This window comes from Physeter macrocephalus, chromosome 14, assembly GCF_002837175.3.
Source record: "Physeter macrocephalus isolate SW-GA chromosome 14, ASM283717v5, whole genome shotgun sequence".
Lineage (NCBI taxonomy): Eukaryota > Metazoa > Chordata > Mammalia > Artiodactyla > Physeteridae > Physeter > Physeter macrocephalus.
This window is the reverse complement of record NC_041227.1, coordinates 106,020,883-106,033,276: the sequence shown is the minus strand read 5'-3', so window position 1 is coordinate 106,033,276 and position 12,394 is coordinate 106,020,883. Positions and strand designations below refer to the sequence as shown.

Sequence of the window (12,394 nt, the reverse complement as noted above, 5' to 3'; positions counted from 1 at the left end):
GTCTATTTTATCTGATATGAGTATTGCTACTCCAGCTTTCTTTTGATTTCCATTTGCATGGAATATCTTTTTCGATCCCCTCACTTTCAGTCTGTATGTGTCCCAAGGTCTGAAGTGGGTCTCTTGTAGACAGCATATGCATGGGTCTTGTTTTTGTATCCATTCAGCAAGCCTGTGTCTTTTGGTGGGAGCATTAAATCCGTTCATGTTTAAGGTAATTATCAATATTTATGTTCCTATGACCATTTTCTTAATTGTTATGGGTTTGTTTTTGTAGTTCCTTTTTTCCCTTGTTGCTTTCAATAATTTTTCTTTGTCTTTAATTTTTGTCAGTGTGGTTACTATGTGTCTCAGCGTGTTTCTCCTTGGGTTTATCCTGCCTGGGAGTCTCTGTGCTTCCTGGACTTGGGTGGCTCTTTCCTTTCCCACGTTAGGGAAATTTGTGACTATAATGCCTTCAAATATTTTCTCAGGTCCTTGCTCTCATTCTTCTCCTTCTGGGACCCCTATAACGTGAATGTTGTTGTGTTTAATGTTGTCCCAGAGGTCTCTTAGGCTGTCTTCATTTCCTTTCATTCTTTTTTCTTTAGTCTGTTCTGTGGCAGTGAATTCCACCATTCTGTCTTCCTGGTCACTTATCCGTTCTTCTGCCTCAGTTATTCTGCTATTGACTCCTTCTAGAGTATTTTTCATTTCAGTTATTGTATTGTTCATCTCTGTTTGTTTGTTCTTTAATTCTTCTAGGGCTTTGTTAAACATTTCTTGCATCTTCTAGATCTTTGCCTCCATTCTTTTTCCGAGGTCCTGAATCATCTTCACTATCATTATTCTGTATTCTTTTTCTGGAAGATTTCCTACCTCCACTTCATTTAGTTGTTTTTCTGGGGTTTTATCTTGTTCCTTCATCTGGTACATAGTCCTCTGCCTTTTCATCTTGTCTATCTTTCTGTGAATGGGGTTTTTGTTCCACAGGCTACAGGATTGTAGTTCTTCTTGCTTCTTCTGTCTGACCTCTGGTGGATGAGGCTGTCTAAGAGGCTTGTGCAAGTTTCTTGATGGGAGGCAAAGCTTCTTGTTAACAGAAGCCAAAGAGGCTTCTATATGCAATAACTTCTTTTTTTTTTTTTTTAGAACTTTATGAAAAAGAGTGCAATGGAGAAGTAGTGGTCTACTGGCAAGTCAAGTACCCTTTTCCCATGTCCAACAGAGATGTATCCTTTCCAAAAGCACACCATTACTCAGCTTTTGAAGTGTTTCTGTGCCCCCTGGCCATCACCCAATGGTGGTATGTCCAGCAGGTGTGGACAATATTGTCTTTGACTCTTGTAGAGACATCTGCTACAGCTGTTGCTTCCTGTGTGGCTTTCAGATTTCCAGGCCTGACCACGTGGAGCATCTGTAATTGTGGTCACGGGAGGGCAGCTCATAATTTCCTGAAAAGTTTTCTAGGAAATCCTTGTGCCAGAGAATTGGGGACCTGAAAACAACTTTTCATAAAGAGTATTCAATACACTCTCTCAATCTATAGGAGAGGAAGTAGGGACCCAGAGAGGCAATGTGACCGAGTCCCACACTCAGATGGTTAGCAGCAGACTGGGGCTGGGACTCAGGCCCCACATTTCCAGCTCCCTCCACCTCCCTTCCTCCTCGAATAATGGATCTGGACACTGTGTGTATGTTTCTTCCCCTCAGTTTCCTTTATTATGATATGAAGCAGTTGAATGGATGTGAGGAGTTTTAGCTGACACTCCAAGGCTCTATGAAGCCCCTTAGGGCCAGCCTGGGAGGGTGTGATGGACATTTGCTGGGTGGGCAGATGGGGTAGAATATAGGCGGGGACAGGTGAGATTTCCACTCCACTGTTCTCTTCAATCATAGCAGCTGAGTGTTTTACACACTGAATTTCCATAAATAATCCTTTTAACAAAGGTTCTGTGGATTAAAAGAAAAAAAAAACTTGGAAACCAGTGAACTGGATGATCGCCTGAATCTTTTCTAGGTCTAACATTCTGTAAGTCCCCGGTTCCCCTGCATCGGCAGGCGGACGCGCAACCACTGTGCCACCAGGGAAGCCCCTAAATAATTGTTCTTTAGAAAGAGAGGGGACATCAGGGTGGTTTATGGGTATTGTTTCTGTGTGTTTTGTGTGTATGTGTCTACCCTGGCCCAGCTAGATTACAGACTCCATAAGGGATTATTTTGGCCACGTTCCCACAGACTGCTAGATACAGGTGGTAGGTAATTCAAGATATTGTGGTTACTTAATCCCTTAGATTTTATGTTGTTTTCTGTCCTCCTGCCAACAACTGTGCAGGGTAGGAGCCATCATCCCCATCAGTCAGGGAAGGAAACTGAGGCAAAGGGAAGTTCAGAATCCTGCTCAGGTTCTCATCAGGTTCTCACCACTAGTGGGTGGCAGACGCAGGCCTGGGCCCAGGTCCAGCTGTGACCAGAGAAGGTGATCTGGACCAGGGCAACACCACTTTCTGACCTCATGTGGATACTGCTGGGGGCTGTTCTCAGGAGTGGACACTTGGTGCTCCTTGAAGTTTGGTTTCATTGGCTTTCCAGTGCCACACAGTCCCATAATGAGTTTCTTAGTCCTGTATATGCACATATGTATCTCCAACCAGGGCTGTTCAATTTTTAGAATAGAGAACAGTGTAATGGAAAAGAACCTTAGTTTTGGAGGGAAAGATCCCAGGTTAAGTGTGTGCTCATTTCCTGGTTTGCTCTGTGATCTTGGAAAATGCACTCCACTTCTCTGGGCCTCAGTAAACTAGTGGTTCTCCACTCGTAGACTGTGTGGCATGCTGGACCTTCCAACCCTTCAAAGAACTCTGTGAAATGTCAGTTAATATATCAAGTTAATTTTTCCTCCGTGGAGTGTCAGGTGATGTTTATCACATGAGCTAAGCAAGGTGTGGGACCATATTTGCTGTGAGGAAAAAACAAAAGACTTGGGAGAGAGGAAATCCAGAGCTAAAGCAACTTCATTCCTTCCCTAAAACATTTAAGAGCTTTACTCATCAGTGCCTAGAGATTGGGGGCAATAGACCATCCTGCAGGGTGCCTGGAGGAGGGGCAGCCCACCGTGGGTGCTGTAGAGCCTTCGAGCTGGCCTGGGGCTGTGGTCGCGGCTGTTGCAGTAAGTGTAACTGTGTTGTACGTACAGTGGTTGTTTGGATTATTTTAGGCTTTAATTCCTTCTCCTGTGAAACCTAAAATTCTACTATTGGAAAGTCTAATGAACACATTAAAGAGCTGAGCCCTCTGTAGCTATGAAAATCTCACCAGGTTTTGGAGCCTAATCTTGGTTCAAATTCAGGTTCCATCACTTCAGCTGGGCTATGGAATCTTCAGCAAGTTTCTTCTCTGAGGATGGGGATACTTATGCTGAACTCACAGGGACTTTCTCAGGATCAAAATTCATGCTAATTGTAAAGCACATGATGCATGCACGTGGTAAGGGCTCAATAAGTGGTGACTCTTGTTTCTTAAAATCAAATCATCTTCCCTATAATAGTGCCACAGACGTAGTGGTTATTCTATAAGTGTTTATTGAGTTGAAATGGCTTCGTGATTCTTGGTGAACCAGCAAGGGCATCTGCTTACTAAATATTCAGGTATTCATATGTCTTCCTATGATCTCCAGGGGTAAGTAACCCTTCCTGACCATCCTCTGTGCATAGAGGTCAGTGATTAGGGCTTAGGGGGAGGACGAAGAGCAATGTCCCCATTGTTTACTGAGGGCTTATTCTGCTCCAGTCTCTCTCTAGAGCCCCCACCAAGTCTGCCTGCAGGGCAGTGGTACCCTCTTTTCTTTCAGAGGGAAACCAATCTCAGAAAAGTTGAGTAACCAAACCAGGATCACAAGCTGATAAGTGACCAATCCTCTGAGATCTCATTGCCATCTTGGAAAAATGAGGAATGGGTTCCCCACATAACTAAAAGCAGCAGGGAACGATTCACAGGTGGGTAATACACGCTCTCAAATGAGAACACCAGGTGGGAGGAGCTGCGGTTTTGCAGAGCAAGTAGGCAGACAGGGCAGGAAGTGAAGTAACAGTGCAAGGGAGCAGATGCCAAGTGGAGGAACAGAATCATCTCCCTTTGCTTCTGGCTTGCGGGCTTCTGCCCATCTGAGATGCTGGCCTTGATGTCGTGCCTTGACTGGCGGTGTGGTACGTCTATGTGCGGCAGCGGCGAGAGCTGGACCATGAAGGACAGAAGATCCACGTGATCCTGGCCCAGAGCACCTCCATGCCACAGTTTCCAGAGAAATCGGGCGTGATTCGGGTGAAGCAGTACAAGCAGAGGCTGGCGATCCAGAGCGATGGCAAGAGGGGGAGCAAAGGTAAAAAGAGGGCACGTGTTGCTGCACCAGCCAGGACCACCGATGTAAGGCCACACTGGCTGCAAGGCATGTAAAATGCAGGATGCTTATTCCCTGAGGTCAGGGACTGGGCACGGGTGCAAAAGAAACAAGGGAGACTGAATTCACCCCCAGAAGCTTGGCTACAATGCAGCGTGGATGTTTAAATCTGCTCAATTCATTCTTTACCGACTCTTGCATTGTTCAGATGAAATCAGAACATCCAAGTGAATCAGAAGGTTTAGAAACTCACTTCAGACTGGTCCTGTCCATGCACACACCGGCCAAGTGGGGGCAGGAGGGCTGGTGGGACCATCTCTGAGGAGGCAGCTCCTGCTCAGCAAAAACCCAGGGACTCAGGACCTGCCTGCCTTGAGTTCCAGCCTCAGGAGAGAGGCTGGGAGGGATCCATGTGGCCACCCGCTGGACTGGAATGGGTGTGGCCTCGAGGCTGTGGCAAAATCTGAATTTAGTTGTTACGTGTGTTATATCTGCCACCTTGGGCATTGTCACCCCACTCTTCTGAGTCTCCATTTTATCATTTATAAACTGGGTTTCAATTTTATCAACTCCTTAGGATTGAGATGATTAATGAGAGAAATAATCAAATGAGAGACTATATCCAAGTCTAGCACTTGCCAGTCGTTTAATAAATATCAGCAGAATGTGCCTTGGCTGTTTTCCAAAATGTTTATATTTAAGTCTCCTGTAAGGCAAGGCAGAGGGGCGAGTCCACTTGAATTCCATGTTACCTCCCTCCTTACTTTCTGGACCTGGATATGAAGGTGGAATGTTTGCAAGGTTTGTTATTGTATCTTTCTAACATGTTTCTTCCTTTTGAATTGTCCTTTCTTTCCCTCTCTAGTTTTCATGTATTACTTCGATAACCCAGGTGGCCAAATTCCATCCTGGCTCGTTAACTGGGCTGCCAAGGTGAGATCCCAGGAGGCAGGAGGGGAAGTGTGTTTGACAAATGTTGACTTAGCCCATGGGGCTGTCAGGCTGAAGAGATGTGCTGTCTCAGGCCTCATGATGCTCTTTTATGAGACAACTCTGTTGAGTGACTGTGGTTAGGACTGGTGTTGCCAATACCCAGCACAGAGGCTGGGACAAAAGACAAATAATCTTTACCTGGAATGCCAGCCCTCCCTGCTTTTCTCTGAGACCCCACACCAGGATCCCAATAGCCTTCTCCTTGTAGGGACAATGGTGCCTGTGGATCCTCTATCTGCTTATGGAGGAGTTAGACAGGCCAACCTGGCCCAGGAGACACCAGCCATGTCCAAGCCTGGGGAAGCCTTCAGTTTTTTTTATGGTTATTTTGTTTTTCTGTAAGGAGAGGGAACCACAGTGGTACCCAGATCACTAGAGACTGCCTAGGACCTGGAATCATGCTGACCATTCAGTCTGCTTTATAAGGCCCTACTTACTGGCTGGAAGCCTCACCAATTCCCTGGGAGAGTGAAAAAGCACATAGGTTTTGAGTCAAACACATGATATTTTGAATCCTGGCCTTGTTTCTGACTGTGTAATCTAGGGAAGCCATCAATTTCTTCCCTCTTAAAAATGGAGATGGATATTCCCACCCTGTAGAGAAGGCGTAAATAGAACAATGTTTGGAGAAAGTCTTGAACAATGTTCAACACTAACTAAAGAATGACATATCCTGCCTCTTGCCCCCAGTCCTTACCATTTTCTAATTCTGTAAAGCAAGTCCTTTCTCTCACTTCTTTGGAAGAATCCCACAGCCTAACCCAATCTCATTTTTGGGTTTTCTTTTTCTTTTGAAAAAATGGTGTCTTAGAAATATCTTAGCTTTTTATTAGCAAAAGTTAAAATATACAACAAGGTCTTATTACAGTGGCCCCTGCGGTTCAGCCTTGCTTGTGCCCTGCATCTTTTTTGTCATCATCTATTGCAATGCTCTGTGGAAATCTGCTCGTGGGCCCTATTGTCATATTTATTACTCCCAAAGCCATCTTCCTTTACCTTTGCTACATCCCGAAGAATTAAGAATAATCCCTGTGAGGATATAGAAGTGACAGTCTCCTTTCCTTTGCAGAATGGAGTTCCTAACTTCTTGAAAGACATGACGAAAGCCTGTCAGAACTATCACAAGAAAACCTAAGGGAGGGAATTGGGAGCCTTGTGTCCATGGAATGATGTCTCCGGAAGTGCCACAACCGCCAGCGCTCAGCCTGCCTTTCACTTTTTTGTCCTCAGAGGCTTGCACGCTCTCCAGCATGTTGTCCCTGGGTGTGTTTGCCTGACGCCCGGCTTCCTTTCCCACTCTCCCTTCCCCAGGACCCGCTGCCTTCTTCCACTGTTGAATGTGGGTCAGATTAGGGAAACTTTTGCTTGTTTACTTTTAAAAAGGGGAGTCCTCAGTAAGGAACACAGTCAATCCATTTTGCCATTCTAGGGAGATCTTGGGTGGAGGAGTGACAACACCAGCTAAGAGTGACTGATCCTGGCAAGCTGGCTCCTTCCCACATATGATTTCATGCAACCCAGGGGGGTGATTTCCTGCTGAAGTTGCATTTTCTTCAGAACTGACACTCAGTGCACCAAGACTGGAAGATTCATGTCCATTTGCCTTATGCTTTGCTGCCTTGATTTGAACTGATAATCCACTAAGCCTCTCCCCATTCCTGCTTGTGGAGGATCATGAGCTCTTTTGATTTTAAACCATTTTGAAGAACGTTGCAGGCCTAAGTGTATAGTGTGATAACAATTTTTTCTCATCACCCATGTCTGGGTTTCTCTCTTTCCCATATGCCACTGGAGAAGGCTGTCCGTACCTCACTAGCTCTGCCTTTTACTGGACACTAGGCATCAAGACTGCTCTGGCAGTTACCAGAAGCCAACCTAACTTTGCACACAGCATTGCGATAATGTGTCTTTTTATGCAATTTCCCTTCCAGAATGTTTGGAGATGTTGAAAGGATAAGAGTTCCCAGCCAGGGAAATATTAATTAGTGGTGTGTTTGACTCTACACCTTTTTCTCAGGAATTCTACCTAAGTTATCCACCTGTCCCACCACCAGAAGACGTTCCGTTTCCTACTTTTCTCTTGAATTTTGGAGGGAAAGATATTCTGTGGACAAAGGCACAGCCTTATAATCTCAGGGAAAAATTTTAACCACTGTATGTGACGATACCAAACATTGATTAAGGGGCATAAAAATTCTGGATGCAAAGCCGGAAGCAGGGGATTTATTAAAATGGGATACTCCAGACTCTGTAATTTCTCTCTGGAAAGGGAAGTGCATTGAATACCAAATAAATACAGAGTGACTTATACTTGTCCTGTCTGCAGTCTCCTTCCTGCCTTTTTCCTTCTGTGAGAATAAGTCTGTTAGGTCTCTTTGGTTTGCAAGTCACATCCAACCTAACTCATGGACTTGAAGGAATTTTAGGCTCACCTACATGCAAGGCCAGGTATAAAGTGGTCTCAAGTAGAGGTTGATATGGGTGCTCAAACTGGCATTAGGAATCAGCTCATTCTTCTTTAAGGTTTCTTTGATTTGGGGCTGTGGTGGCAGGATTGCTGCTAATAGCAAATGGTAGGCCTGCATCTTCTCAGGTCCCTGCTGAGTCAAAAAAAGACAGCATTTCTTCCCAGTAGATCCTGAACCATCCCATGATTCCCTCTAAACCATGTGTCGATTCCTGCCCTAGTCACTGTGGTCATGTGGATAGAATTATGCAAATTAGCATTTACTTCATAAATGTGTCATTAAATTATCACTATTAGTAATGTAGCTAGAATTTAATTTTTGTTAAAGTAAATCTAAATGTCTCATGTAATAGAGGTCAAGTTGACATTTTATATATAAAGTCATTGAAAGACAAACACTAGGATTATAGTGTTCGAGCAGAGAATCTGCATGAAATGGTGTCAGGCAAACTGTATCTTTTACAGTGTTGATAATCTGCTAAGAACACTGAGTATACTAAGAATGCTGAGTTTCTAGGTAAGGCAGTTTAAGAAAAGTCACTAAGCTTGCTATAATTAGTAGAGTTAAGACCCTTTGGCATTCATGCTTGCTTATTCAGAGAAGACAGTCCTATACAGCATTGATATAGGTTACGTGGGAAACTGAGAACCCCTGAGCCAATATTAAATGCAAGGGGCCCAAAATATGTAGAACTGGTGCTCTGGAAGCTGCACTGGATTCTTCAAGGTCTGTCTCTGTGCAGAGGCTGAAAGTATCATTTGGAATTTGAAAGTTATAAGTGTATTGTCATTCCTCTAGCTCTTTGTTTCACTTATTTTCTCATGTCTGTCTCTCTGAATAGACAAAAAGATCTTTTTGGATAGAAACCCTTCTTTCACTTTGATTTCTGGCCCTCAAATGATAACTAAATGAGTGAATTTAATGATTTGGGGAAGAATGACCAAATGACACACACCCAGAAGGCAAAACTTATCCAGATATAGAAGTTTAATTTGATTACATTAAATACTACTTTAATATTTAAGAATTTAGTTCTAGCCAAATTATTTCCCCAAGTCATCATTTTAGGGGTTCCTGATTCCTGAGGATCTCATTGTTTTTTCCTTGAAAGCACTCAGGTTGTTTGTTTGTTAAGGGGTGGCTTTGCTGGTGTGGCTCTGGGTTATACTTTAATGTTATGGAAATGGCGCAATCTGGACTGAGTTCCACTGTGATTAGTCAGGATTTCAGGATTCTCATGATGAAAGTAGCACTACTGTTAGTGCTAAATGTTTTCCACAGGCAAATTATTCACGCTGCATAACAGTTCAAAGTTAATGACCACCTTGGAACTGAGGGATTCCAGCAGAGGGTCACTTCCTTGAAAACGTTCCTATTTCACAGTGAGGGTCCTGGCCTGGCTCCCTGGCTGAGATTCCTCTCCCAGAATCCCCACCTCTACTGCCTGCCCTTCAATCCTCCTGCTTCCCAGCTGGGTTTGAAAGAGAAAGCAGGAAGAGCCCATTTGGTTCTCATGTTTCTGGTAACACCACCCAGTCTGCTCAGAGAATTATCTTTAAAAGTTTTAAGATGCGTGTTCACTTCACAGATATTTCTCAATGGTCTGGTGTCCATCTGGCAAGGGGACAGGTATGGCTGTTCCTGGGATGAGTGGGACAGACTTGGTGTTCGCCCTCATAGAGCTTATCCAGTGAAGAAGACACAATGGACAAGCTGTTGAAAAGGTGATGAGTTGTGAGAAAGGGCAGGTAGAGGGGGCTAGAATCTAAACCTGGGGGCACTAACCAACTTTGAGGGGTCGGGGGAGAACATGTTGGAGTTGGCTGGATGAAGGTTGGAGAAGAAAACTATTCCACATGGAAGGCAGCGTTTCCATAAAATCCCTCAAGCAGGAAAGCCAGCCATGTTGGAGGAAATACCAGAGGCCAGTAGGTCTGAGCAATGAAAGTGGAAGAAGGCATCTCACATGTGGCTGAAGAAGGAGGTCATCAGGTCATGGGACATCCTGAGAGGTATGGCAAGGATTTTGGACTTTATACCCAGAACACCAGTAAGCTTTGAAGGATTTTAGGCTCAGCAGTGACCAGGTAAGACATATTCATTCCTAACAGCCCCCATGGTTCTTCACCATCTCCAGTATCCCTCCAGCACCATCATGGGGGTGCTCTCCAATGTGCTGTATGCCTCGTGGCTGTGAACCATCCTCACTGTCAGGCTGCACACTGAGTAGCCCACACCCAAACCTAGTTTCTAAGGTTGAGCATCAGCCTCTGAAGTTTAAGGGGAGTAAATGAGGTGCAGGGAACACCCATGGGCACAGCACCCTTCTTTCTTTGCCTACACTGTTGTCAACATGCCCTCCTATGTGACTGCACCATGTAGCCCATCAGAACAGAGCTACTACAGGAGCCAGAAGTGTCAGAGAAAAAGAAAAGGCATACAAAATGTAAGCAGGTCTGCCTTCCCCAAAGTTTATTTTACTATACTGCTCCCCAACTAAAAGGAAGAATATATATATTTTTCTTGAGAATATAGAAACACTTTATTTGTTTAGGTTCTCAGCATTTAGAACCAGCATAATGGAAGGACTTCAGAAAAATTATTTATATTGCTAATCTATTTACGTGTATTTTTGTGTGTGTCTGCTTGGACACATATAATATGTGCTCCATTTCATAAGGTATGATAATGGAACAACAACTAGGCAGCATGTTATGTGAGTGGCTTTGCACATTCTCTACATGACGTGCCAGGCTCAGTGCTAGGCAGTGGAGTTCGTAAAGGTGAACAAGTTCTTCCCTTAGGTAATTAGCAGACTACAGAGGACATGGAATATGTGCACAGTTTATGAGAATGAGATCACCACCTTATGTAAGGAAAATATGTAATATTTTCAGAGTCTGTGGCTAACTGCTCTTAAAAACAAGACAACAGGCCCCAAATGGAGTCACTTACGCTAAGCCCCACATCCCAAACCAAGACTTAATTACAGTTTTGGCTCTCCCAAAAATGGAATCTCAAACCAGTCCATCAGGAATTGCCTGATCAGCACTAGTTAATCTGCCTGATAGACCTCTTTCCTCCCCTAAACGAAAGTAATGTTGCAATAACCAACCTTCTTTTTTCCTAATATAACTTCCTTGTTTCTGCTTCCTTCTGCCTATAAAATTCTCTCATTTTGTACATTCCCTTCGAGCTCCTTTCTATCTCCTAGGAGGGATGCTGTCCTATCGAACTGATTTTTGCTTAAACAAGCTCTTAAAAATTTTAATATGCCTCAGTTTATCTTTTAACAGCTCTGGTGTGAGAAGAGGGAACTTAAGGAGACCCCCCTCCCCAAAGGCCCCAAGAAGCAAAAGCAACCAGACTTGGTTACCTGCTGAGCCCTTGAACTCTGCTTTCCCGGTGCCTCTGGAGGTGGTGAGTAAGTCTCTCTCAGATTGTAGCTCTGTAGCTTTTCCTTGAGTTTCCAGATTTTATTTGAGCATTTTTTTTTCTTGACTGGGTCCAGAAACTCACCAAAATCAGATTGGGTCTGACTTAGAAACCAGACTGGGTGTGTAATTTGACTGGGTCCAGCTTAGAAACTAGACTGAGTCTAGAGTCAGACTGGGTCTGACTTAAGTTGTACTGAGTCCTCTTGAGGCCTCAGGTGAATAAAATATTGTTTTAGGGCTGGACAAGTAGGCTCACCTTACCAAAGATAATCTTGAATCACAGTGGCCACCGTGGAGAACTTTTAACCTAGATAATCTTATCATTTATGATGTGATCTAGAAAAAATGGAGTCTCAGCCAAGTATTCATCATAAAGGGTAGAGGGAAAATGATTTTTCCTCCTCTAAAAGTTTTGCTGACCAGGATGGGACCTGCTGGGACACCCTACTCACTGCGGACAGGATCCTAGGAGAACTGGCAGAAGCCAGAAAAGGTAAGAATTCTTACCAAAGTCAGCTCTCTCATCTCTATCTCCATCTGTGGTGCCTGGTTAACAGAGGAAGGTAAAATTCCACTTTCTCCCTTCCTTTCCAAATTCAGATTGGCAGGCAGAAAACATTTATAAGAATTAGATCTTTAAATTGTGAATTTGCTTTTGAGTACACATTGGTTGTAGATCCCTTCTTTCCCAAGGACAGCCATTGCCTTCTTGTTTGTCTACCTTTTGTCCTGAGAACTTGGCTTGGCAACAGCCAAGTTGGGGTCCGCAAAAATTTTGTCTGGGAAGAAATGTGGGTTGCACTCCATGTGTGGCCAGGGTCCTACCCCTGTTGTCTGCCTTCATGGGAATTGTCTGAGGCTTTCTTTCTTTTGGTTATCTTTGGGAGTGTCTCTGGATCTTGGGAGGGTAATATTTTTTGCACTCTTTGGGAATGCCTCTTATCCTCATGGGGTTGTTCAGTACTGCTAGGAATATGTACTGTTTGTCCAGTTGAAACCTGATAAGATATTCAAAAGGAATTTTTTTTTTTTAGTAGCTCTATGGTAGGAAATTGGCCAAATTGGAAGTTGACATTCAGAGCCTGATGGGACCTTTTATTAGGCTTTCTCCTTTAAGCTAA

General features: G+C 44.0%; 1 protein-coding gene across 4 annotated transcripts in view; it reads left to right on the top strand.

Moving 5' to 3' along the window:
- LOC102992520 (phosphatidylcholine transfer protein) overlaps positions 1-7,678 on the top strand; it is a 27,155-nt gene extending 19,477 nt beyond the window's left edge. The window contains exons 3-7 of one of the 4 annotated variants that reach the window (XM_028499158.2): positions 1,132-1,211; positions 3,041-3,148; positions 4,204-4,357; positions 5,241-5,308; positions 6,438-7,678. In XM_028499158.2, coding sequence (XP_028354959.1) covers positions 1,132-1,211; positions 3,041-3,148; positions 4,204-4,357; positions 5,241-5,308; positions 6,438-6,503 — 476 coding nt within the window. In that variant the 3' untranslated portion in view covers positions 6,504-7,678. Of the gene's footprint in view, positions 1-1,131; positions 1,212-3,040; positions 3,149-4,185; positions 4,358-5,240; positions 5,309-6,437 lie in introns of all 4 variants that reach the window. The other 3 variants (XM_028499160.2, XM_028499159.2, XM_007121153.4) reach the window with 3 other exon arrangements.
- The last annotated feature ends 4,716 nt before the right edge of the window (positions 7,679-12,394 follow it).